This window comes from Lates calcarifer, linkage group LG17, assembly GCF_001640805.2.
Source record: "Lates calcarifer isolate ASB-BC8 linkage group LG17, TLL_Latcal_v3, whole genome shotgun sequence".
In the NCBI taxonomy this organism is placed as follows: Eukaryota; Metazoa; Chordata; class Actinopteri; family Centropomidae; genus Lates; species Lates calcarifer.
In genome coordinates, this window is record NC_066849.1 from 5815752 (window position 1) to 5843676 (window position 27925).

Below are 27925 nucleotides of genomic sequence, written 5' to 3' on the forward strand. Positions count from 1 at the left end.
GAGTGTGTGTGTGTGTGTGTGTGAGCTGTGATCTTGTTCTTGCCCTCAGGTGCAGTCATTACTTAATCATTGCCTTTCAAAGTCTACAAATCATTCCTGTTGCTTCTCTGGATAACATTGGACAACATCTGCTGAAGCCTTATGCACAAAACAACACTGGATATGTGCAGAAATTGAGTGTGTTGTAATACATAGGGGTCAAGCAGCAAAAAGGAGGGCAGGGGCTATTGTCTCAGTCGAGGTGGAGGGGCGGAGCGCTGCCTCCTCGCAGTGAGGAAATATGACCTGAGGGCTCCTGCCAGCTCCCATGGGATCACATGTGACAGAAGAGAGCCACCTCCATATAAATCTCTGTCTTTATTGCTCTTTTCTTCTTCTCCTTCATCTCTCCCTCTTGCTCAATATGCAGTGTCCTCTGAATGAGATAAAAATAAATCACATGTTTTTTTTGGTCGGGCTGTGTTGCACTTGCTTTCCTCTCAAGTACTTATGTGCTTGTGCCTTTGCTGTGAATGTTGTGAGGAACCAAAAGTCTATTCCACATGTATTTTTTGTAATAAAAAGCAGCGCCTTGGGAACAGTGCTCTCCCTCTCCCTTTGGGCTTGTTGTCTATTTTTATATCAGCCAATGACAGATCCATCAGTTTGCTTTTGCCTCAAGAATAGATACAGGATACTATAATCCAGAGCAGGGTACTTGTCTGTAGCAATTTATACTAGGCTAAGATATTTTTTGCTGTGTAAAGATCACAATAAACAGACAAGGCATTTTTTTTTCTTAAAGCACAGTTTATTTATAGCTGCCACAGTAACATGGAATTTCGTCAAGCAGGACTGAAACTGCTATAGAATCAACATCCTGTGCGTGTGATCCGTCATTAGTATGTTGACCAAAAACCAAAAAGTAACTCTATATTGTTGCTGAGATGGAAAACCTGCTTCATTTCACGAGAAAATACTGAAAATATGGCCACCAGATGTCCCTATTCACTCTCCAGCACCCACTTAGCTATAGTGTGCTGCAAACATAAGAGTAAGAGTCTACCTTGGAGGGTAAAAAGATCACCTCTTGGTATCTGTTATGTCTACACCACAGAGCAGTTCGTCGTGGGGAGGTTAGGAAAGAGTGACTGAATACGTAATACTGCCGACATGCAACAGGAAAAAAAAAAGCATATTTTGGTGATAATTTGAGTAGCAATGCAAATAAACTAAAGTACCAGGTGTGCTGGTTTTCAGTTAACTGTACAGCATGTCCATAGAGGTGGCCAAAGAATGAAATGAAAAGAGTTATTTTCCACTGTGTCTGGGAAAAGATGCTGCTTTTCGACACATCATTCACTATATATCATTAAGAGATTCAGTTCACGCCCTTTTGACGCAGCCTTATGGTGCTCCTCGGAAATTTCAGCTTCCCAGTGTGGTAGTCCTCCGTGCTCGGTGCAATTTGGCTTTCGAGTATTTTTGGTTGGAAATATGATATCTAAATTAGCATACTGACATGAAGTATTTTTTTGTAGTAGCTGATACCGTCCATTACAAAGAAATGTTTGTGAGCAAAACAACTTTGTATTTCCAAAGAGTTTAGGTAATTTGTTGTTTCGTTCATATGCAGTCATCCCCTATAACTTACCACTTTCCCGACAGCACTGGAAGCCCACATGCCCCCTCCCCCTCTCTGCTTGTTTCCAGCAACACAGTCCAGCAGAACAGAAGTAGCGTACTAGCATGGCGCTCGGTGCAGTTGGAGTTCCGTTGTCTCGTCTGTGTCCTTTTCATGTTTTTCATGTAGCTTTTACTTAAGTATCTGACAGAGGTATGTTTACAGTGTACATTGTATGCGTGTAAAGAAAAACTGTAGTTGTTGGATAGTCCAGATAAGTGGCTGGTAGATATCAGGTAGCTTGCTAACTAGTGACGTTAGCAGGAGGCAAAAATTGGGAGATACGGGGCAACAAGAGGAGGAGTCCTGTTTTGGAAGAGGTAAGCTGAATTGCATATAGTGGGAGAATTATTTTTTAAGTGTTAAAAATAAATTGTTTTCTGTCCGAGAAGTTGTAGAAGATTTTTTTCCAAGTACGATTCATGTAAAAACTTAGTTTTAATTGTTAGTTTTGTATAAGCTTACAACATTAAAGTAGCCGACTTGTTAGCGACCGATCGTTGCTAGCAAACTTACTTTAATATGCACACTTGTAGTTTTAATTTCACGCGTGTCCGGGAAAACATTGCTGCGCTGCGTATTAATGTCATTGAAAACTCACAAAACTACCAGTACACGTTTTTCATGCTGTGAAGTGTTATGTAATATTGACATTTTTTCCCGGAGTAACGTTACACTACTGTCGTCTATGTCTGAAACATTTGAATTTTATCAGTTAAACGCCGCCTTCTGGTGTCAGCATTTACAAGGTTGGTTACAACAGGCTGATTTTGTTATTCAGTTTTTTGTTATTCACCAAGTAAAGTGCATGTACCACCCTCTTCGTACATTTCGCTGTATGTTTTCGCTCTTGAAAGACAAATCACAGTCTTTCACTCATGTACCGCTGCTGTAGCTTTCTCTTTTCTCTCGCGCTCATGTTGACATGTTGCAAGAGTTCCGGAGTCCAAAGATCCAAGATCACAGTTATCAGGTGTAGTTATCCACTCTGGATTAAGTGAGATTAACTTGGACTTCAGTCCTTTATGCGGTAATTTAATGGCAGACAATAGGGCGGTAGTCGGGTGTTTTACAAATGCTGTCACCGCATCATTTTGCTACAGCATTAAACATGAATGTGTCAGTTTTTCTGTTTGACGACTGAAATGTAACATTTCTTAGACTCAGCAAGTGAAGCTCAGTTTCAGTCATATGTAGGGTCTGTTGTATTGCATACCATGACCTATTTGCTCTGTGTACAGTTAATTAATATGCATGTCTTGACCCTCTTTTGTAGCTGATGCAGATGCCATGGCCACAGCCGAGGTATGGGAGTGACGTGACAGCACTTGTCCTGCTTCCAAACAAAAACCTGATCAGCATCATGTTTTTCTGCTGAAGTTGAGGCAGAACGCACAGAGAATGGACGAGTCAGTATTGTTGGATTTGCTTGAGTGCCCTGTTTGTCTGGAGCGGTTGGATGCTTCGGCAAAGGTTCTTCCATGTCAGCACACCTTCTGCCGCCGGTGCCTCCAAGGCATCCTAGGCTCACGTGGAGAGCTGCGCTGCCCAGAGTGCCGGACGTTGGTGGAGTGTGCCGTGGATGAACTCCCCAGCAACATCCTCCTTGTGCGCCTCTTGGATGGCATCAAGCAGAGGCCTCGAAGGGCTGGCCCTGGGGCTGGAGTCTGCACAAATGGGACGTCTGGAGCCGTGGCCAGGGCACACAGCAGTGGAACCAGGGACCAGGTCACCCCAGGAGCACAACCCCAGCGAGCTCAGGCAAAGAGCACCCTTGTCCGGGTTAGTATAATCACAGTGACTAAACATGGATCATTGAGCATGAATCTGCATTTCCCATTGTTAGGGTCAAGCTGAAACAAAACAGAGAAAATCTGTCTGGATTAAAAGCAGCATGTTGCATTACTGGGTCTCTAATCTTTGCTGTGGATTAACTGTTATCATGGTGATCCAAAAGCCAGCCAGTTGACAAGGAGCCCAACATTACTAATGGCAGTGATTGAGAGCAGTTAATAGTTGAGCCAACAAATGATTCTGCATTCTGCGCAGACTGCAGATGGGCTTTTTCCCGTAAGAAGGGCTCGTAGTTCTTTCTTAGCTGCTGACAAGGCTGTATGCCAAAGTCTTTCTTGCACTTGTGATCCTGCTGTAGCGTTGCCTGTGAATGTACGTGAGAAGCACAGGGTGGGACCACAGGGTGGTTGTTTTATCTACAGTACTGAGAGGAGTAGTAAAGTATAGTTTGAGAAGCAGGAGAGAATTGTGAAATGCTAAGAGTCTGTTTTTCAGCAGTGTTATGTATACAGATGAGATAGAGTGATGAGCTTTTAAGCACAGGGAAATGAGAAAATAACACTTAAGATTGCTTTTTCTCTAAGCCTCTGCAAGTCCAAGGACTCTTGTTGATATTAACACATCAATATTTTTGTCCATAACGTTTATATGGAAACACTTGCAAGATAAAAAGCAGGTGCTGAAGCCAGCAGATTTCATCGGCGTGTCTTGCTTGGTGCTGTTGTAATGTCATTTATTGAACCTTCTTTAACAAAATCAGAATTCTATCCACTTCTCTATGAGAAAATCAATGCCCAATACATTACTGCCTCTGTGTTTTAGTCATAAAACTCAAAGTCACAGTTATTGTGAATGTGCTATTTTCTCCATTTCCATTTGGTATAGAAACATAATAGAGCATACACCAGAAAAACATAACATGTTATCATTAGTAAAATAATCAAGTAAATTATATTGACTTTACACCAGAATAGTCTGCAGTAAATATACTCACATCACACTTGAGATAGTATTTGTAAAGACATTGCTTTAATATTGCTTCTTGTTTAAAAACCCAATCCCTAAAAATTTGAGCAAGCAAAAAAAATGCAGAATACCCACGGGCCCCTCTCTGAGCATTTCTGGTTTCCACGTAGGGAGGATAGGGTAGATGAAAAGGTCAAGCTCCTGTGTAGAATCATTGGAATGTCAAAGCACTGATAGTGTATCTGCCTAGCCATGCAGGTACGAAGATCAGAGCCCTTGCTGTAAATCGCTACTGGGGGACCCGCCTCATTTGCCATTCTATCACTTCAGAGGACTCATGCTCATTTCAAAGCTGCTTTGTGCGTTGTGGAATTTCCCTCGATTCTGAGAAGCCTGCTTGTTGGCAATAAAAGGTGGACACTTGAGACTACCATATTATTTCACTGCTCTAATGTTTGTAAGATTGACAGTTGATTACAGTTCCTCAGTGCAGACATGGAGGGTACAATGCTCCGGCATGCTCACACTATATGAAAGTGGCGTGTGACAGTGTGTGTAACTGTGAAGAGCATTCAAAAGCTGTTTCCTATTTTCCTCGCATTTCCAGCTATTTTGTAGCATGTCATGTTACTGACTAATAGCATCTCTCAAGTCTGTTCTGCCGTCCCAAGGCATTCTGCTGATGACAGAGAACAAGAAAAGACATGGTTGTGCAGGTGTAACATTTTCAGAACATAAAAGGCAGAGATCAAAGCTGTTGCTGATTGCCCAGCCTGATCTCTGGCCAATACTCTGTAGGGACTGAGCGCTTCACTGCCCCTGGGTGACACCCTCAGTCCCACTTCTTTATTGTTAGTCGTCTGTCCCCTGATTTTTTGGGGGGCTATCTCAAGGCTGGAAGCAGCTCCTCTGGTGCCGTGCCCCTGTTCAAGCAGAGCTCCACCTCCAATTCTTATATGGCCCAGAGAATGGCTGGGAGGGGAGAGCGGAGGGGACTGCCTGACAGATGCACAACAGGGTTTTGTTTCGGCTCCCCTCTGATCTTACTGACTGACCTACACTGGCCAGGAGAGATTGTGTGTGTGTGTGTGTGTGTGTGGTGTGTGTGTGGTGTGTGTGTGTGTGTGTGTGTGGTAGGCTACCAGTAACAGAAGCTGATGAGTGTTAAGTGAAGGCGTCGGGACCAAAAGGGACAAATGTTTAGTGAGTAACCTCGCACAGTCAGCTATCTGCCCCTCCTCTTCCCATCTCCAGGGTTGCAGCAGTTGTTTGACACTCTGCCCTGGCATTTCTTTGATGAGGGGAATGAAAAGGGCTCGTCTTGAATGTAGCGCTGTGGTTGTCTGGCCCTTCACAGTCAGGTTGATGACTCACCTCCATGGTTCTCCGTTACATGGATGTTTTGTCTTCCTCTCGCCCTTGTTGACTCATATGACACAGTATTTTGTTCGCTCAGATTGAGAACAGATAGCTCAGTGGTATTTCTGCGTGAGAGTGGGTAAAGCCATTGGAGCTGTCTGGAAGTCAAAGGTCAGGGTTCAGGAGTCATGTCAGTCAGGGGTCGGAGCCAAAGAGGGAGAGGGGAAGAGGAATTAGAGAGAGATCTCTGTGGATGTCTTCAGTTATCATTACAGTCCCCAGTAGAGTTGAGCCTGTACTCCCACAGACTAAAATAGAGCTTCTTTTATGATCATTTCTGCCTTTGTCATAAAAGCCTTAGCATTAGTTTTTAATGGTGTTGTACATTAGCCACAGTTGAGGGTGTAGGTTACATTTAGAGCTCTAATATGTTCAATAATGCTTATTTGATAAGGCTTTGATTAACAATAAAAAACTTCACTCAACTACCTCCTGAATGTGAGCACGTTGGTACATGTATGTGTGTCTGTCTCTCTGTGTGTTTAGTTGATGGGAAATGAGACACTATTCGTTCCTTAAAAGCTCTTGGGGTTGTAATTAGGTCATTGTCTTATCTTTGGTAATGAGTGCTTTATACAAGGAAAGTTTTTTTCCTTTATAGGCCTCTCATGTTTGATAGCTCCTTCTATCTGCTGTTATTTCTCATCATCTTCAAACCCATTGAAATGATTCTAAGCAAACTGGGAGAAAACACAGCCTTTAATCTGGTATTATTTGCTACTGATTGAAGGAAGTTGTCTCATGTCTTGTTGGCCACAAGACATTGCAAAGTTTCTTATTCCGCGGTTATTTTTAAATATAAAGTTGCAGTGTGTTTTATCCTGTCATTTGTAGTTGATTTATTTCTTTAGAGAAAAAGAATGTTGTTTATGGCTTCCTTATGTAGAGGTATCTCATTAAAATTCCTGTGCACCTCCCTCGTCTGAGGTCGATGAGTCACACTGGCCCTCTTTGATGACATCATATTGTTGTTGAAGCCTTTCCTCTTGGCCGGCTGGCTGACCTCTGCCTGCGCGACAGAACCCCATCATTACACCCTCACACTGCCCACATACTGGCAAACTCATACTTACTGCTTTCCACTGGGAATTTTTCAAGAGGGCTTTGGTCTGTTCATTCCTGCTCTCTCAACATGCTCACACTTTTCTCCTGCCTCCTCTGTATTTCCCACGGAGGTCTACCAGTAGTCGTGACCCTCTGGACAGTGCATTACAGTGCCTGTAATTTTCGTTTATGAGACACTGACACAAGCTGTATTTTTTTCCCATATTTCTGCCATGTACCTCCTCCCTCCTCACTGTCTAAATCCAGACTGGAGCCTGTTAAAGGTCTAATGAGATTAGAGTTTATTAGACACTGAGTCGGCATTGCTCCCCGTTCTCCTCTTACTGCTGACTGCTGACTCTCATTCTGAGAAAACAAAACACTTGTTATTTCATGCAGCCACCTGTGTCTAGGTCTCTGGTTGCCACTATGTATTTTTACACACTTAGCTAATATACCTTAGGTCAGTTTGCTTCTTGTTGACAAGCACAGTTTTTCAGCGCCAGATTGTAAATCATTTTTTTAAACTAGTGCATTGCTTGTTCAAAATATCCCTGTCAGTAAGAAGTAAGGCTGACTGCTTTGCCTGCCTTAATACCAAGAAATCCTTTCTGCTGCAGTGTGTGTGGTCAGTCTGTATTGTTTGTTACTGCTGGAGTTGGCTGCTCTGCTCCACTTCGTTAGTGTCTGTGTGACAGTGAAGAAAGTTCTGCCGTTCTTAATTTTTTTTTTAACCTTCTCTTGCCATGTTTTGGGTCTAAATAAATGATAGGGACAAAAATATTTGTAGTCAGTGCAGTATGAGCAAGAAACCTGCTGCAGTGTTATCCAGTCAACAATTGTCCATGTTGAGCTTTTATGTGTACATTTTTGCCACTGACAGGCTCAGAGTATTATTACAAGTGTCTGACAACATTATGGATAGGACTTGCTATAGAGATAGACCTTTTTATTAAGGAGTAAGGCCCTTTTTGTTTAACCTCAAACATTGATAGGTATTGCTATCAGACTATTGACAAAAACAGAACACAGGAGTTGCTGGAATACCGCAGTTTCAATCACTGTGGTACTTTATGTGAAGGATAGGTAATAATACTTCTTTTGCCACTGAAAGTCACACAAACAAACTAACCAATTGAGCAACGTCTGTGTTTTCTAAGTTAAAGAAACTGTTTTTGTCAGTGAAGTGTGATTGCGATATATGGCAATGTTTCTGGTAAACATTTCTAAACAAAAAGGATCTTACTCTTTAATGATATGGTCTATTTCTACAGGCTATCCTTAATGTTGTCAGGTATTCAAAATAACAACCTGAGCCTGCCAGTGACAAAAACAAGCACTTTAGTGAACATACTGTGACATGGACAACTGCCCAGTTAGAATTATATCGCAGCAGCTGTTTGCAGTTGGGACATGTTCAATAATTTACATCCAAAAACATAGGATAATAAGACCCAGGTTAGTTATCCTTAAGACCGTGTGCTGCACCGCCTTCATAGTGTAGTTCTGCCTTTTTCTTAATGTCAAAAAACATTTAGAAAAACAGTATTTGAAACTTTATTGGGAACTACTCATCCAAAAAACTTCACAGTCAACACTGCACGTCCCTGAGTCCTCAGCAATACAGTGAGTAGTTGTTGAGAAAATCAAAATACAGCCACACAGACAGATTCCTCCATTCGTAGTTGGGTGCATGGTTTCTGACTGTGTTGTTAACCAGAGTATGTAGAGTAGAGCCTATCCCATCATGCACTGGGCAAGAGAGGAGCTACCTGGATGGATTGGCAGTCTATTGCACTGCTGACATACATAGACAAGGACATACATCATCACTTTCACAGCTATTTGCAATTCTCACAGTTCTGACCATGTTTTGGAAAACACACAGTGAGTGAGCAAGTGGTCTGTTATGCTGTGGGAAATTATTGTCCTCCACATATGGGTTTACATAATTCCTAAGGAGAAGTTCAAAAGACCTAATCATGTGCTTAAGATGCAGCCGTGGCCACCTCATTGCTGGGTAACACTGCTCCCCTGACGAAGGGTGTGAGCCTGTCTTTGTCTTTCTGGGCTTTCAAGATTTTCCAGACACATAGAGGGAAGAGTCGTCTTGTTTTGTTCAGTCTCCTTTTAACCTCTTTTCCCCTGACAGAGTAGGATGTTTTGTGTTTGTGTGTATGTGTGTAGTTGCAGGTCACTGTTTCTCCTCTAAACACTGGGCTTGTCTAGTCTTGCTCCACTAAACATTCTTTACAGATCAACACATATTTATGTTTACTTTCTGACTGCTGTTTGCTGTTAGACAGTCAATGTTGGTCAGTGACTCACAGATAAATGTGTTGATTTTAAAATTTGGTAGAGGTCTGTGTGTGTAGTATGTGTAAATGAGGTCTATACTTCTGTTGTTATTCATGCATGCAGTGACAGGCCTCTGCATCTGAGAGCCCCAGGCCAGACTCAGCTGTAGCAGTTGTATCTTGTTGCAAGACATTGTTTCATATTCATAAAAAGCGTTAGCCATCTGGCCATCATTTTCAGGACAGTTTGGTATGTCTAGATATATATGATAACTTGTGATTAAATTTAACCTTATTGTGTAGGTTTTCTTGATGAAGATTTTTTTTAACATTTGTTGTTATTTCAAGTGGTAACACAAAATTCTGGGTGGTCCACCAACAGAAAATGCCACATTTGCCAAAGGCCCCACACCCTCCTGCCTCTCAGTCCATATCTCATCTCCTGCCGAGCCTGTCAGCATGACAATAGTAAGGGAAGCAGCCATGACCTTCTTCACCACATTGCTATCACACCTGTGGGGGCCAGCGAAAGCCTTTCTTTAAAGCTTGTTTTATGTGTGTGGTCCTGTGGTCAAGCTCCTTGGGAAAAATGTTTTGTAGGCCAACTCTTATTGTTGTTGTACAGACCATTTTGAATATACTCATTCAATTCAATTCAGTTTATACCAGCAATATGAAATTATGTCATATTGCTGGTAATCTCTTGGCATTGGTGTTAGTACGGACACCAAATTGTTTTTTTTTTTTAAAGTGTTTTCTGTGGAATTTATTCTTTTGACTGTTTTGTCAGCTGTTTGACAACATGTGTCCCATTGTATTCCTCCCTTATTCCCATGATGCCTCTAATACCTGCCTGGCCTTAACCAGAGCAGTTTGACCTCTCACCCTGTGTTTTGATTGGTGGGACAGGGTTGGTCATCTATGGGCCGTTTGACTGCTGGCATGTTAAGTGTTCAGTTCCCATCCCTAAGGCAGAATAATGATTTGCTGGGAGTTTCATTTTCAGTTGTTTGACCTCTGACCCAAGAACTAGTGCTGCCTCTGGCTCACCTTGCTGCTACGTGAGGGGTGTGTGGTCACAGATCTTCTCCAGAGATGGAGAAAAAAACGATTATATCAAATATTTTGAACATTTCCTTCAGATTTCTGGTCTTTCTTCTGTAAGCCACTTGAATTTGCTGTTCTGCTATGTGCTGAAAAGTTTCCTGTTTTTCTTTGAGGCCCAGAGGTGCAGTTAATCTGCCTTTGTCCCCCAAATGACATCTTTGTCCAAGCTGTTAGAAGGCACCGGGTATCTGGTACTGATTGCAAAGAAATAAGTGTTGTGTTAATTTGAATCAATTATATTTTTGGGGTTTAGGGTTTGTTTGTTTTTTGTTTTTGTTTTTTTGTATATCTGCTGTAACCCGGACAGTACGGATGTTACTGGCAAGCCACATGTGAGTGAGTTTCTGTGAGTTGCTATTCCACATTTATCTGCAGTCAGAGCAGTAGACATGATCAGAAGAGGCTTGACAACTATAGACTGCTCCGTAAAGCATAAGTTTATAGTCAAGGTTGTTGGTCAGTGATTTGGATGTAAACAAAGTGAAACTGAAAGGATTATGTATGTTAGGAGAGAATAATTTTATCAAGACAAGAGATGTAGGGTTGGCACTAAACAAAATATTTTCTCAATGAATTGATGTGTCAGTGGATCTATAAAATGCCAGAATTTAAAGTAAAAAAACATTACCTGTCACAGTTGTAGATCAGTCCTCTGTTGATCTATTAATTGATTAATCCTTTTAGCTCTAAGGAGATGTTTCTTCTCCAATGCAGTCTCTTTCTCCAGTGGTTAAAAAATTAATAACCTATATTTAATTTTGCAAGAAAGTGCGACCAAACAAAAAAAACAGGCTACTGAAAGCCTGTGTTCTCCGTTACTCCACATGTGTGGGGTCTCTCTTGCTGACAGTGTGTGATTAATTATTGAAGTGGACTTGAATAGGAGATGGCCCTAACAAAGACTTGGGTTTGGTGGTGGTGGTAGTGTGGGGGCTGTTTCTGCCCTAGTCTGCTTTCTGCACCCACATCCCAACCACAAGCACTGACTAGATAATTACATTCACACTTGTATCCAATCATAACTGTTCTCATTGCAGGCAAATGTACCTTGAGTCCAGTTGTTTTACACAATCACACATCAAGCCTTCTGTGAGTTTGGTCTGAGGAAGCCAGGCCAGTGTTTGTTTAAATGAGTCACTGACTGATTTTAGATCCATGAGGGCTCATTACCCTGTACACACCCACGAAAACACAGGTGTGTAGTGAGTACACAAGCAGACCCGTGACAACACTGTGTTGAAATGTCAGCACAGGTTTGAACCAATCGTGTATTTCTATTCTCAGTGGTAGGAAGGTGTGATCTTCCCCCTGATCATCTCAAGGAGAGGCCCATTAGCTCTCATGTATATGGACATACTGATTAGTTTTAGAGGCGCTAACATCTGCGTCTCCTTCTCCCCAGTGCATAATGGTATTACTGTGGGCTGAGTAACCACAGCATTCTGGGATTTTTGTAGTGTGAGTCTGTGCCAGCAGAGTCTGCTTGTCAAATGTCTGTAGTCTTATGAGCCCTACTCATGTGTTCTCCTCTAATGGTCACTGTGGCAATACCCACACCAACACAGGGATGAAAAGCATAGATTCCTTAATCCTTATACTACTACTAATTTTCTTATACTAAAAGTAAGGAATATATATTTTGGCATGTTTGATGCTTTACATTTCTTCTGAGTTACTGCTGTAATAATGTAGCACAGTTCTGTTAAGGGCAAATCACATTTGTCAGCTTTGCAGAAGACCAAGAAACTAGTGAAGGCCCCAAATTCAGAGTTCCTCAGATTTGCTCCTTGACGCGGTCGCTCCAGTACATGATGCATCACTTAGCATTGAGTGGAGATAAAGGAAACCTAGCAGCTACATGTTACATCTGGGCTGAGTTGAGGGCAGAATGGACAAACACGCACACTCACACACTTTCTTAAGGAAGTGAAAAATGGCCAGTGCTGTGCTGCTTCTTGAGTCAGAGAACAGATGCAGTGTTTGTGCCTTGGCTCTTTGCCAGCTCTGTGTCAATATCCTGGCTTTGTTTGTCCACTGTAGAGGCGTACAAATACCAGCCAATGCAAGCAAATGTTCTTCAATTGCCCACTACTCTGACATGCAACACTGGACAATTGAAAGATAAGCAGAAGCACATGAGAAACAGTCGGGACATTTAGCAAAGATAACTGGCAGACAACATGGCAGTTGCTATAGCAGGTTTTATTGAGGATTCTGCAACCTACAGAAGATAGTTGTCCAGTTCCCCTCAACTTGCAACACCCTGCGTAAATCGAAGTGAGCCTGAGCAGAGCATAGCAGGTGGCTCACCCTGAATGACTAAGAGAAACAAAAGGCCACAGACACTGCACGCTTTCACCAGCACAGTGGAGAGTGATGTGGGGAAATGCTTAGTATTCAGCTCATATTGACTGCGACTCAATACACAGATACTGTGACATTTGTGAACTAATCCCGCTGTATCTTAGATACAAGCTAACTTCCTCTGTGCAACACCTCTCTTAGTGCTAATCCAGGTTATTAAATACCTGAGAATTAAAGGTGCCTGTGGTTTTACAGGCTCATGGCAAATTGAAATAATGCTTTTACCAAAATAGTCTGTTGATTAGTGAGGTGCTTACTTGGTCACTGGTGGTGACAATATCAATTTTTAGAGGCAACATTAACTCACATCCAGTTTAGTGTATTTAAACAGTTCTTCAGTATGATTAGATGTTGTGTAATTCAAAGAAAGTTACAGATTGGACAACATGTTCATAAAGTTAACATTTGTTAACCGATTTCTTGATCTGGTCTATTAATATAATTTTGAATGTTCATTGTCTGATTTAACTCAGTGGCCCATCAAGTCTTGCCTGTCCCAGGTGTCTTTGCTTTACTAGATTAGTGAGTGTGACTGACCCAATATCAGTGTTTCTCTGTCTCTGAGCCATATTGCAGGTTCAGGATGGCGAGGCTTGCTTCCTCTCCTCGCCTCATTTTCTTTTCAGTCTTTTGATCTCACACTGTTTCTCTGCCCTCCTCTCTCGAGTTTGCATCTCGCTTCCCCACTCTCTCTCTCTGCTCTGAAATGTGAGTGGGTTCCTGTGAGAGCTATTGTTAAGCCCAGTGTATGAACTGGCACAGAGTTAAAGAGTTCTGTTCTTTCAGTTTTTAGTCAGACAAGCAGACTGGGTGATCCCAGGGCCACCCAGCACCAGCCTTTACCCCTCATCTGAGGCCAGTCAGGTAAAGAAAACCAGCCCATACACAAGAGGGCTACACAAAGAGACGTGCCAGTTCATGTACAAGTGGTTTCATGTAATTGCATTTTCACAGTAGAGCTTGCCCATACAGCCGAACACACAAGAACTTCATGAAAACCGCATGTGTGAGAGATCTACATTATGTGCATTTGCTCTCCCACAAATCCATACTCCCTTCCTGTTAAAATGACTTCTTTCTGATGACTAATCTATGGCTTACTAAGTGCACTCAGCTCAGAAATGTCTTGATTGTATGTTCACGTGTTTTCATAGACCTCACCACCATCACCACCACCTTAGGACAGAAATCCCAATGTAGTTTCTGGTTTTGCACATGGCAGCCTTATGGGGCCGGTACGCCGACTCCCAAGAAGTATGGCTTTGATCATAGTCTAGCACCCGGATTTTCATGAGCCCCCAGGCTACAGCTCAAGGTCAGGAACTGGCAGTAATACTGTCGATTGTCGGGGTCAGTGAGTGGTTACTCCAAAGATGTGTTTTGTAACTGGCACTCAGGGGAGCAGAAGACACTGTCTCTCCTAGTATATATATATAAGTATTAGGCTAACTGAGAGACGCCTGCATTGACCCCGGAACATGGAGGAACATGAGGAATAACAGGAGGACAGTTTCGAGGGCCTTTGAAAACTTCCTGTTCTTCTCACATCTGAGCCAAGCTTCCATCTGGCCTCCAGACTGCTGCTGAGTGTTTTCGTGCCTGTAGACTAATGTGTGGGACCTCATTTGGTATTTAGTGAGGGAGACAAACAAGCACAGTGAGTTGTCACAGAGTAAAAGCTCTTGGAAAGCTTGAATGGTTTATTGCCTCTTTCCTTCCTTACAGAATGCAGTCAAGTAGATAAATGATTCTTACCGCACTGGGGCTAAATATCACTTAGATTTTATGGATTCTGAATTCTGCTTGTTGATTGTGTTTATTGAATTCAGATGCTGGCTCAGCGGAAAGTGTTCCAACAAAAAATGCACAAGTTGTCAGGCAAAAATTCACGCTGGCTCAACAGTTAACAAAATGAAAATGTCTGTTTTTTGTCAGTGAGCTTAGTACCTGACAAACTAAAGTAATTTATTACACTGATACACAAATCCTGTAAATCCATAACATCATTTCATTCATGTACTAAGTTCCAGCAGTGACTTGGATACAAACAGGTAATTATTGGAAAGGCTTCTTGAATCTGACACTTCAGTACCACATGTCAGCTGATTCTTGGACATTATGGATTTGCATGGGGACATTCAGTAACGTCAGATGGATTTTCTCATTTGCATGAGTATTATTTAGTGATTAGTGAGCTGTACAGGTGCATTACAGCTGGATTTTGTTGCCTCTGGATGGACCCTGTCTAGCTGTTTCCCTCTTTGTCCAGTCTTTAGAATAAGCTAAGTTAACTGGCTATTGGCTGTAGTCTTATATTTAGTGCACACACGGGAGAGTTTTATTGATCTTGTCATCTAACTTTTGGCAAGAAGGTGAATAAGTGTTTTTGCCCAAATGTTGAACTATTTCTTTGAGGTGATAGCCCATTAACTCCACCACTGCCCTGGGCCCCATCACTGCACCTTCTCCCAGAACTGGACGCTGGCTGAATTCTGAATGACTCTCTTTCATAAGATTCACTGCACTGTCAAGAGACCCATAAATAGCCAAAAAAAAAGTGTTCCTGTGTTGAGTTTCCATAGAAACCAGACAATGGAAGTTTTTCTTTTGTCTCAGACTGAGATGGAGACAACAGCTCCAGATGAGTAAGCTGTGTCAGGAGGTTTTGTGGTGATATGCGCTGCTCATCTGAGGGTCTCTGTGTGACAACATTATTTAAATGTCAGTGAGTGAAAGTTTTGCATATCCTATTTATACACAGTTTTTCGTGGTGCATTTATATTCCTGGTAATCCTCATGTTTATGCTTTTTCAAACATATTGGATGCACCCATGTAGTTTTAATGGGACACTTTCAAAATCAGATATCAAGAGGAAAACAGAGAATTCTGCTCATTCACAACCATTGCGGGTTTTTTTGCCTAACAATGAGGAAATGCCACCTAACCACACAGATATTTCTCAGGTCTTGTTTTAAAGTGCAGCCAGATTACACCATAAATACAAATCTCTAACCTGTTCTCAATACATTGTGACAGCACATAATGAATACACCACGAAGAAGATACTTCATAAATAAACAGACCATATCTACATATACATAAAAAAATAAAAATACAGATACAGAAAAATTAAGGATTATTTGACAGAAAATGCATCAAAATTACATTCCCACAAATACAGCTGCAGGTAATATTTCAACCTTGGTTACTACTCAACTGTGTGTTTGGTTTATGTTGATGACGACATCTAAAACATTCTATTTCTGATTAATGACTTTCATAAACTTGATATTATGGACTTTTGTCTGCCTCTGTTCATTTGTAGTCTAGTTCCTATACTGTATACCCAGGAACCCTCAGATTTTTAGAATGTGTGGGGAGGCGGTAAAAAAAAGCTTGCTCTACAGCGGTCATTAAAAAGGCCATTAGGAATCAATTTAACCTAATGGAATCAAGATGGTCCCTGCTTTCAGAATTCCTCTCTCCCATCATGTGTCAGTGCTTGTGCTACAAGTTTTGTGGTGAGATCTTCAGTAAACAGCGACTTGGTAATGAACAACAAATGTCCTATGGCCAACTGGTCAGTGTGGCAGATGCTGCTCTTGCCCTCTTTGGTAGAATGTCTGACATGTCTTGGTCTGGTAATGTTTGTAGAATGGTAAAGCCGACAGACTAGCCCCCCCGCCACACACACACACACACACACACACACACACACACACACACACACACACACACACTCACACACCCTGTTTTGTCAGTAGTACCCACTGCTCATTCTCCAACCCCTGCAGAGATTCTGGCTGTGTCCATATGGGAGTGGAGTCATGTCTGGCACTTACACATAGGGGGTAAAGGTTTATGCCTAGTGTGGTTACACACAACTCTTTAACTGCTGATAGAGCAAAAGTTACCTGTAACCTTGATGTCTAAACTGTAGAGAGAAGCTGCTGTAGGAGTGCAGGTCTATAATTTGTTGTGATTTTGCTGTGCCTCTTGGTTGTCTGAGTCATGTATGTAGTGCAATAATTTAACATTGTGTTAAAACCATACCTTTAACAGACCTAAACAAGGACTGTCTTTTGTCTTTAAATCGTCTCTTGTAAATGTTACTGTGTAAAGGCAGGCTGTTAGTGTAATTATCCCCATTTGACCTAGTCTTTCCTCCATGGCACTACATGCATGCATGCGTTGTGTTTTTATGCCTGTCTGCCCACTGGTTGTTGACATTTGGTTGTGCTGTAGAGCAGAACACTTGGGTAATTCAGTTATAATCCAGTACTGTGGAAGAGAACACTATAACAGCCAAATCCCTTTAGCACACAGGTCTAATTGCATTATCTGCAATACAGGGGTAATTGCACACACCAGCTGATGCTCCACACATTGGGCCTAATCTCTCTGTCTTTTCCAGTCTCTGTCTCTGTCTCTGTTTCTGTCTGTCTCTTTATCTGTCTGTCTCTCACTCTTACACACACTGGTAAGTTAACAGAATTATAAATGGAAAAAAGTTGCAGTGCCCCCCAGGTTTTTAGATTACCCCAGATTTCTAGCAAAGCACCTCATCACTGTAGCACAAGTTTTGGCGGACAAAACCTTCAGTTTGTTCCCTGTCATATTCTAAAGCTACAGCAGTAAAAACTGTCTACTTTCATACTCAGGTAGTTGTTTAAAGGCAAGGCAAGTTTACTTAGGATATCAGGGAGAGGCGTTTTAGTCTAAAACAAATAACTGTTAGGTTTGTCTTTTGATAGTTGCACTCTTTAAGACTATTGCCAACTCAGAATGTGGTGTTGTTGGAGGTTGTGAAGGCAGATGCCTGGTGTGAGATACTTCATTAGCTATTGTATCTCATTCTCTGTTTATCCAGCTGATGCAAGGAAATGACACATTAAATCCTCAAAACATTAATTTCAACACCATATTTATCATCGTGTCCAGCAGTTTGCGAACCAAAATATTGATGTCACCAAATAACTTATCCGGCATCATCATTGATAGTGTGCATGCTGTCAGTTTGAGAAAGTTAGGCTGATTGATGGCATTATTGTATTTTTAAATAGTATTGTTACTGTATGTCCAAAAAGCAGTCTTTTTTGATGGTGCTGATTATAATACATATGAATTATAATCAGGATTCCTTAAAATAGAGAGAATCACAAAAGCCTCTTATGGCCCACAGACTGCCTTTTGGTTACCTAGGGTCTAAGTGGGTTGTTGCTGCTGCGGTAATCATGTACTTTAAATCTTTAAGGGGGCTAGAATTCATTAGATGTTGCCTGCAGACTCTCATTAGAGTAACAACAGTCTGATATACGTAGCAACCAAACAGTGGCTTATACTGCTGTATAATTACTTCTGTAAACTTCTACCGCAGATGTTGAAGACAATTGAAGAGGTGGAGCAATAAAAAAAACTTGCTTGCCCCTCCCTTGACCAGAAAAACTCAATCCGGTGTTGATGTCTTTTATTGTGGTTTTCTGGTCTTGGAGCCTGAACTCAGGATAGGGCTTTTTCTATGGCAGAGATTCATGCACAAATGTACCTCAATGCAGACTCACCCTCACGCCCTTGGAGAGGATTTGAAGCAATAGAGGAAAGGAGGATCTGTGTGTATGTTTGTGTTTATGTGTGTTTATATTACTAACGGCCCTGAGGGGAGACTTTTTATAGCATTTATGTGATAGAAACTCCATAGCTCTGACCTGTATGTTCCTGTTAGAAGCACAGTCTCCTCTCTTCTTCAGAGGGGATGTTTGGTCAGCACTGATGTGCAGGTCCACTGCAGACACAACATTACTGTCTCCATGGATGCAAACCGGATATTAACCCCCACAGCCATTACCTAGCCCTAGTTTTACTCTGTCTGGCACACTCGCACTACCTCTCACATCCAGAAATCCCTGATGTCAGTCTCCCTCTTGCTATGTGAAGCCGAGTGAAACATGGAAATGTAACTCTGCTGACAACCCCTCTTTTATGAGGCCAGAATGGGGAGATCAAAAACCAGCTGAGAAGTAGGCAATAGGAGTGTGGGACCAAAACTGTCAGGAGTGAGTTTGTTCTGTGTTGTTAGCTAATAGAAAGGACATGTTGTTCTAGCATAGTGTTTTGTACATTCATGACTACCAACACCTCTTATAAGAGCAATCACTTTTACCATGTGCAAAAGTAATTACATAACAGTGCTGACTTTGGACACTATGCTTCCACTAAAAGGTTTTATTAAGTCTTGGCCTTGGTGTACAAACAAGTGCTTAGAAAACTTCACAGTTTGAAGCAGACAAGCATTTCATATTTACCATGTAATTAGATCCCGTTGGTTTTGTGTAGCTTGAACCTGTTCTGTCATTTGAAACAAAAATGGCTGAGCCTCCACTTTCATTTGCATTTTCATCACGAAACTCCCTGCCAGGCCTGGGTGGGCTCAAAAGCCCTGTTTTCCCCTGAAAGGAGGCCCAGTTCCAGTGCAGTGTGCAGGGGGCTGCAGTACCCCTCCTCCCCCTTCTATCTCTCTGCACAGGCTGGACCAGCAGAGCCAGAGACCGATTGGCTCTGTGCTTCAGGCTGTGTGATTCTCTGCAGCAGGGTAATGTCACCCTGGCTCACCATCACAGCTCATTCTGTACTTTTATTCTCCTCTGAGCCTTTAAACGGTTCATTAGCCTTTAACAAGACTGCAGAGCCTGCTCCAAACTCAGCTTTAACCCCTCTCTCTCTGCCTCACTTTCTCACTCTGCCACTATCTGCCTGAGTTCTAGACATTTTTCTGGTCTCTTTCTGCGTTCCTTGTCGACTGTGTAGTTTCAGTTCCAGACTTGAGATCCAGTCAGTTGGTAGTGTTTGTGATTCTGATCACTGTGAAGGATGTCCAACAGCAGTGGGATAAATGGTGGGGGGTTGGTTTGGACTGAAGCCTTCCTCATGGACACCCACCCTGAATAGGAGAACATTGATGCTTCTCTATCCTGCTACTCCCCCCTACTCGCTGTCCCTCTTTCCCTGGATTGTCATTCCCTGAATGGGCCTTTCAGGACTCTAGGCTAGCAGGCTGAGATACAAAACCTTCCTCTGCAAGATAAAGGGACAGGGCCCTGGGCCTTCTGAAGGCGTTAGTCAGCTAGTCAGAATCAGCCAGGCTCATCACACTTAAACTGTGAACACACAACACAACACATAGACCTTTTCACTACTAGGACACAAATAGGACAGTTTACTGTTTCTGTAGAGGCACACACACACAGATTTGTGTATCCATTTTTACAGTGTAAAAAAAGGTATTCATTTTTAGTTGATTCAGGAGTGACAAGACTACCTGTTTGGAAATATGATGGCTTTTATGTGGACTGTTGACAAGCTTATTACAGTACCTCTTTGGGCCGTAGCTTGAATATTTTCCGTTCAGCTGTTCTCTAGCATTGCCCTAGTACCTTTCTGAAAAATGTGCTTTCAATTTCTGATTAATTTTGCATGAATCCTACAGCTTTGAACTAAGCCTGTGTCCCAGTTCCACACCATATACCAAAACTAAGAGAAAGCAAAATCTTTTTCGAAAGTTGTAATAGTTTTAGTTTTTGAGATTGAAAGTTTGTTCATTTATCATTCATTTTGTTATTTTTATTCATTCTTACATTGTTTTGTTTTGTTACATGAGATTTTCCTGGAGTTGTCTCACCACCACTGTTTTCTCATTTTTAAAAGCTGTGCGAAAGTCCTTCATTTCTGTTCTACAAAAAAAGTTACCATGCATACGGATTACACTTATTGTCACTTTTTCTATGTAAATCTTTTACTCACTGAGGTTAGATTTGGGATGTAGCACGACTCTTTGCCTTCATTCTCGTCATACTCGTGCCTTACTCTTAGTCTCACTCTGTTTTCAGGGTGTACCCCAGCTTCCTTGTGCCAAGGCACTCTACAACTATGATGGCAAGGAACCAGGAGACCTCAAGTTCAGCAAGGGTGACATTATCATCCTGCGCCGGCAAGTGGATGAGAACTGGTACCACGGGGAGATGGGTGGAGTCCATGGCTTCTTCCCCACCAACTTTGTCCAGGTCATCAAGCCGCTGCCACAGCCACCACCTCAGTGCAAAGCTCTCTATGACTTTGAGCTCAAAGACAAGGAGGCGGACAAGGACTGTCTGCCCTTCTCCAAGGTGAGACAGTGAAACACCCACAGTTCTGCCACGTGGTCACTGCAGTAAAACAAAAATACCTCTCATTACTGTGACACTCTGTCTCCTAAGCATTCATTTTCTCAAGTTGTGTGTGTGTTAGAATGTGAGGGTTGTTAACTGAAACGCCCTGAGAAATGGTGTAGAGTCTGAGCTACGCGTCTTGATGAACAACTGTAATTAGCCTGGAGAGAATGAAAGCCATATAAAGCTAGGCACAGCTTAACTGAAGTAGGTGAGTGGTTATGTCTGTCCAGCTGTTTGGGTCATACTGTGATGTTTTCCTATTCTGTTATCCCTTGTTTAAATGCCACATGAACAAAAACAGAAACAAGCTTACTAAGTAGTTTTCTAAACAGAATGCCATTCCTTAGACCCCAGTGTTTTACTCTTGGGCATGTTCCCTTTAATAAAACATTGTCCCTGCCTCATTATTTCTGTTCAGTGTTTGCTCCTCAAGGATGAGAAACACTCTTAGTTAGCATCATCCTTAATTCGGTTTTTCCTCATGCAGTGCCGCTCTCTGTCTTGAATTTTCAGGATGATATCCTGACTGTGATCCGCAGAGTGGATGAAAATTGGGCAGAGGGAATGCTGGGAGATAAAATTGGAATTTTCCCCATCTCATACGTTGAGGTAAGAATACAAAATACATTCCCCAGTGTCAAAATGTCACCAATCATTACTGAAGCAAATGCCTCATGAAGATGAGAAAAATCCTCTGAGCGTAGACCTCCTGCCTTATATGTTTTGAAAAATGTGTATGGTACTTCTCTTCCTTTTGAAATGCTCATGTATTTCATAGAACCACTAAACATGTCTTTGAAGATTTAGACAGTCACCATCTCTCCTTCTCTGAACCCCACAGGTTTCACTTAAAAGCTTTAGGAATAATCCAGACAGAATGAAGTAAATCTTTGCCCTTTTAAAGATCATTTTATTTTATCACTTGAAAGCTGTCAATGGCAGTGTGTGTTCTTTTGTTATGAATATTATAAACAAGGAGAGAAAATATGTCAAAAAATATTTTTGGCACAAGAACAGTGTCTCAGAACTACTGTCTGTCTTAAATAAGGATCTGCAATGAAGCATTGCAGAAGTGTGGTGAGGTTTGTCTGTGGGAGAGCATTTTTTTCAAAGCTGTGAAAGTTTTCTTTATTCCTTTCATATGTATTCTACCTTAGTATATTCATATTTTTATACTCTGAGCAGGGGTTTTGCAGAAACAGAATGCAGAATATTTCAAAGGCTATATGTTGTTTTGTGGTTACGTAGGAGGAACCACTGAAGCAGAATAGAACATTTTGTTGTCCTGTGACTAGATGGTATGCAGTCATGTTTAGGGTCTCATAAAGAAATGCAGCACCATCACAAGCATATAGAGCTCTCACAAACCTATAGAGCAGCCCAAAATGTTCTTTTGGTCTTGCACAACCAGTGAATATCTAGGTCATAGTGTTTTCATTGCCTTAGGAGGTTTTGGTGCCTTTTCACTTGCATATGTACAATAATCTGCAATTGCTGTTAAAGATGGTTTGAAATTTAATGAAGTTAAGGTTACTCACCTGTTATTTTTTTCTTAATCCTGCATGTCTGCCTTAATGTGCTGACATGTCAGTGATTAACGTGCATAGGTTCTCTCCTGGATTGGAACAGGATGCTTAGCTTTTATGTCCTGAGTAGTGGGAGCTGCTTGGGGCAACGTGTGACAGCAAGTGAGAGCACCCTGTGATTAACTGAAACCTTTCTTAGTGTTCTTTCTTTGATTTTTACCCTGCAGTCTCATATTACGGTGCCTGAAAGTGTCACAAAGCCTGCAGTTTCAGCGCTAGCTTAGAACCATCAACTCCTCCAGACTAAAATGTTCAGTGTAAATACCTGATACGTAAACAAATGACAGAGGTCATTAAAGTCAGCTTCATTATAGAGTGACAGTTCCCGTGATCATTTTAATACTTCTGCCATCATCATTGCTTCATCTCTGTCTGTTATTTCCACCTTGCTACCCTTTTCATTGCCCCCTGCCTCTCTTCCTCTCTCACAGTTCAACTCTGCAGCTCGTCAGCTTATAGAGTTGGACAAGCCGTCAGACTCCAGTGGAGACTCCGGTGAGGGGGCCTCCTCAGGGCCCCAGAGCAACGGTGCCCAGCGGGCAGGGGAGAAGAAGAACAGCAAGAAGCGACATTCCTTCACCTCTCTCACTATGTCCCACAAACCAATGCTAGCCCCTCCCCCTCAGCGCCACTCCATGGAGATTAGCGGGCCAGTCCTCATCAGCTCCAGCAACCCCACAGCAGCTGCCCGTATCGGAGAGATCAGTGGGGGGCTTTCCTGCAGCGCACCTTCACAGGTGAGATACTCCGTAGGAAGGGAAAGGGTGAAGCAGAATGCCGGCTGCCATGCAGGTTGTACTCAGTGTGTTGACTGGGAAGAGAAAACTAATTTGTGGAAGCGTGCAGTATGATCTCTAAGCGTTATTAAGCCATTTATAATGTGTCATTAATCCAGTGTACTGGATAAGATGCCTCTCTTAACCAGCTGACTCAACAGCATCCTTTTCAGTGGTGTTTAAATGCATAACTGAAACACAGCACTCAATCATGCACTGGAAAACATGGTCCAGCCTTCATTTTTTTGTTTTCGCAAGATGTTTGTTGCTTTCAAAGGCTCCGCTCTCCTTCTGTCAGCAATTAGGCCGACTTCCCTCTTCCCCATCATACCAACAGACCATTGCTCCATCCAAGCGTTTGAAATCATGGATGCGTGACTCCACTCGTCCGCAAAAACGACTCCAGCTTAGCCCTCAAGGTTTCCACACCGATCCCAACATGACAGCAACTCACAGCTGCTTTATGGTTGCCAGCCGCTGGAGATTGGCTTTGGCTCAGTGTTAGACATTCAGAAAAACACACAGACAGATTTACAAGACAAGTGTTCTGATTTATCTTGGTCTGAGTCTCTCTGTGACTCAAAGTAAAATGTGCAACTAAAACAATAAGTAAACTGTGTATGAAATGTAATCAAATGGGTGAACTATTAAACAGTAATTCATCATTTAGCTGAAGTTTCAGAACAAATATAAAGTCTTAGTAGGTAAAGGTGATTTTTCCCCAGGATTTTAAAATGATCTTGGTCTTATTATCTTAGACATGGGCTGTCATGTTCACACAATAGCTGGCTTTCTTCTTTGTTATCTAAACAATATAAATGCAGTTTTTAAAGGCTGGTGGTTTGACAATATTTTGAGACCAGTTTCATTCTGTATACACTGACATCTGCATTGTTTTCCCACTTCCAGGCGCTGGGAGCTTTGTAGCACTTTTCTGCCGCTTGTCCTTATGGGAGCTCTGTTTTTCTATAATTGACTGCCTTTTTTATTTGTTTTTTTCCTCTTGAATGTACTTTTCTGTGTCGTCTGCAGACTTTCTGAAATGCAATGTTCCAGAACTCCTTATTAAGTAGCTCAATCATTAATCTTTCATTGGCAGTGCATGTGCTTCTTTGTGAGAGATAGACGAGGAGAGAGCTTGTCTACTGTAAAGTGGATCTTAAGGGGGTTGTGTCTTTTTTTAAAACCAAAACCTTTTCATGTATGTATCATCAAAGACTTCTATTCATGCAGAAGGTGTAATCATGTTTTTAATGATTCCAGACTTGGTCTTTTCCCACTAATCAGCGTCAGGATACTTTTAGAGTTAAAGAAACTGTGCCTGTAAACCGATCCTCCCTGGTGACAACACGGCTAGCAGTAAGTTTGATTTACAGATCACTGTTAAATAAAAACACAATAGAAAGTCTCTCTAGGCTCCTCTCCCCCCTTCACCTCTTCTGATCTTTTCTCCTTCCAGTACTCAGACAAAAAAAATCAACAAAGGTAAGCCCCAGTTGCCTAGGGGCCTGAGTAGTCTGTGTTGGAAATAAGCACAGCTACTGTTTACCAATGTGCCAGATAAACACGCTGCTGTTGATGGCATTCTCACTAAATTCTGAAGAAAATGATTTCTTTTAACATATTTTACCTGCACCTGAGTGTAATTTATACTAATATTGTATACAGTGTAGGTATATACATAAATGTTGCAGGCAGCCATTTCACCAACAGTGCCACTATTGAGTACCCTGTTACTTTTAGCTTTTCCTTGGCACACCCAGTGCACAATAGATAAGGAGGCAGTGAAGACTGAATCTGCTTTGTGAGAGGTTCACCTTAAGAGGCGGCCCTGTCTGGAGCAGTCATGCATGGAGAGAGAGACCACAGGCTACAGGGAGATATTGTGCGTCCAACAGTATGGCCTTGTTACCTAAACACTAGTGAGACTCACGTGGATGACTGGTTGAGGAAGCTACCTCTCCTCACCTGCCCAATGAAATGTCCTGCTGGGTGGTCACATGGTCTCTGTCGGCAAATCAGATCATCAGGACACCATTGTGGTTATGGCTGAGTCTCTGTGATACAAAGCCACATGTGTACATCACCGTTCTATGGGAGTCATTTTCACACAATGCAGCAAGAGACTGAGAGAGTGCTATTAAAATGAAACTGTGACGTCATGTCTAATACACTGTAGGTCATCAGGCCTCCCGTATGATGAAGTATGGTACCTATTTGTCCTTTGCCTCTAATCAGTCAGAGAAAGATCATCATCACAATCATGTGTCGTTCACTGGAGTACATTTCTGTTCTTCATGTGTGAGTGGAGCTTGTCCAGCTTGGTTTTTATGAGGTGTTGGATTCAGCTTGGTTTATTTCATGGTCCCTATTTCCCTTTTGTTGACAGGTACACATTTGCACAACTGGACTAATCGTGACCCCACCCCCTAGTAGTCCGGTTACTACAGCAACTGTCTTCACATTTCCCTCAGAGACAAGCTACACATCCATCCCTGTGGTAGGTGGAGTCCCCTACAGGTCTTATAAATCTCACAAACACAAGGCCAAAGCAAAACAACAACAGTGAAACATTGTTGGAGTAATGGATTTAAAGTTAGTATGTTGCTTTATCTTTAATTTTAAATAACCAACATAAAAATATGCAGCATGTTACTATGGCTGAAGCCAAAGAGAGTGTATTCTTATTTTAAAAAATCACAAATATTTAAGGCAATTCCACATTATTTTGCCTCCACAGTTGACACATTAGTGTGTGCATGTGGTGGTGTGCTTGTCAGCATTGTGTCTGTCCATTTAATACACTTGAAGTTGCATAAAAATATAATGCATCGCAGAAATGTAAAGAGTTGCATGTGATTTCCTAAAATAGTATAAAAAGTATATAATATAAAATTATCTGTAAACATGGTCTTAAATGAACCAATGCACATTCTGATGTTAGCGTCAAGACTTTTGTTTTACCTTGAGAAGATAGTTGTTGAGATGAGAGCTCCTGCCTCATGGCACGTCTCATCAGCTGCCACAAAGCAACATAGTTACCGTAGGCTGTTCAGATACAAAGCTGTTTTATCTGGATTCTGTGTCAATTAAGATACAGTAGCTTTAATATTATTCAAAATTTGTCAGAGGTCTTCATAAAGATTATGACACCGAGGGATCTTTGAACTAAAATTTGATTTCTACCTGTTCCTGACAAGTGTCTTCGGAGGAAAAAAAATCAGTGCAACTAAAAATGTCAAGAAATCCCTGCAGCCCACACAAAACAGCACGCACACTTCCTGTCTGTCTGTGTGTGTATGCTCTGGCATGTGGAGTTTTTGAATGAGCAGGAATGTGTACACAAAAGGTTGAGCTCTCCGCTTCACTTGGAAACCCTACATGATGTTTTTGTACAGATGATTTCTCTAGCCTGCAGGCAACCTAATTATCTCAGCTCAAGCGTCAGCAGTGAACCGAAACGCACATCGACACTCACACATACACATAGGCCTATACACATACCACAGGGCTGTCTGAGTGCCACTCTCCTCCCCCATTGTGTCATGGAAGCTATTACTCTGCTGCTCAGTGTTGGCAGTGTTGAGCTTGGGAAGATTCATCTTGCTCCTAGGTGCAGGAGCTGTCTTCATCATTCTAATACACTGGGTGCTCATGTGGGCTTTTAGTTTGTCACAATTTCTAAAAAAAAAAAAAAAATGCATATAGTGTTGTTTCCACGTGCTTCATGTTGACAGAGCAGATTGGTGACTTAATTTATATCCTGTAATCTAGAAGCACACGAGGCATACAAAGGAAATCCCCTGAAAACATGCTGCGATCATTAGCCTCCAGTCAAAAACTCACACCCCTTTTGACATTACAGATACTCGACAAGGGAAAACAAGTGAGTTGAGATGAATCCACTCATGACTGGTTTCAGGGTTGCTCTGAAGTGTGTCTGCAGACATGTTTTTCATTTCATATGGTCCCAATTAAATGCTGCAATGGGTTTAACATCTAGCTATGTGGTCTCCTAGCAACAAACAAACAAGCAGAATAGGAGATTCTTAGTTGCAAAGGGGGAAGTCGGGGACAAGACTCTGCCAAACCAGACTCTCCCTTAGTGTCGGCAAACCGGAGGGAATAACCCAGATGACAGATGATCTCTCATTCTTTTCCTTCTCTTTGTTGCTCATAAACAAACTGGTTTCTCTGCTTACGCAATATATACTCTCTGTTTTTTTTAGGCTTGTATTACTCTGTTTTTCTCTCTCTGCTTCTCACTGAGAGCAAGTAAGCGATGAACTGTTGTGAAATTGGAATTAGATGTTGATCCTGTCTATCTGCTAACATGATTTTCCTATTTTACAGGATGCTCTCCCACCACCCCCACCTCCTCCCCCGCAATCCTCTGCCGGCGGAGCGGCATATTCATTGGCTGCCGGACAGAGACCCTCCCCCAGCATAAGTGACCAAAGTGGGAGACAAAGACCCACAGTGTGAGTTATAAAAACAGTCCCACACCAAAATATGCAGTCTTCTTAAATGTGCAGTGAAATGTCAGAAGCGGTTTGTGGCAGCAATGGCCCAAGGCCTCAACGCACATGCTCAGTACAGAGGGGGGAGTCCTCGCCTGTCTGCAGTAACCCCCCACCCTCAACTGTCAGTATGAGGCTGCATAGTCTGAGCTTGTGCACAGGTGAAGGGGTCAGAACCTGTGGG

At 42.1% G+C, this 27925-nt stretch overlaps 1 protein-coding gene across 2 annotated transcripts in view; it reads left to right on the forward strand.

Annotated features, from left to right (window-relative positions):
* Nucleotides 1–1696: 1696 nt before the first annotated feature.
* Nucleotides 1697–27925, forward strand: part of sh3rf1 (SH3 domain containing ring finger 1) — a 31889-nt gene continuing 5660 nt past the window's right edge. Inside the window, exons 1-7 of one of the 2 annotated variants that reach the window (XM_018669987.2) lie at nt 1697–1983; nt 2940–3445; nt 20539–20814; nt 21373–21468; nt 22877–23182; nt 25611–25721; nt 27575–27702. In XM_018669987.2, coding sequence (XP_018525503.1) covers nt 3065–3445; nt 20539–20814; nt 21373–21468; nt 22877–23182; nt 25611–25721; nt 27575–27702 — 1298 coding nt within the window. In that variant the 5' untranslated portion in view covers nt 1697–1983; nt 2940–3064. The remainder of the gene's footprint in view (nt 1984–2939; nt 3446–20538; nt 20815–21372; nt 21469–22876; nt 23183–25610; nt 25722–27574; nt 27703–27925) is intronic. The other variant, XM_018669988.2, reaches the window with a different exon arrangement.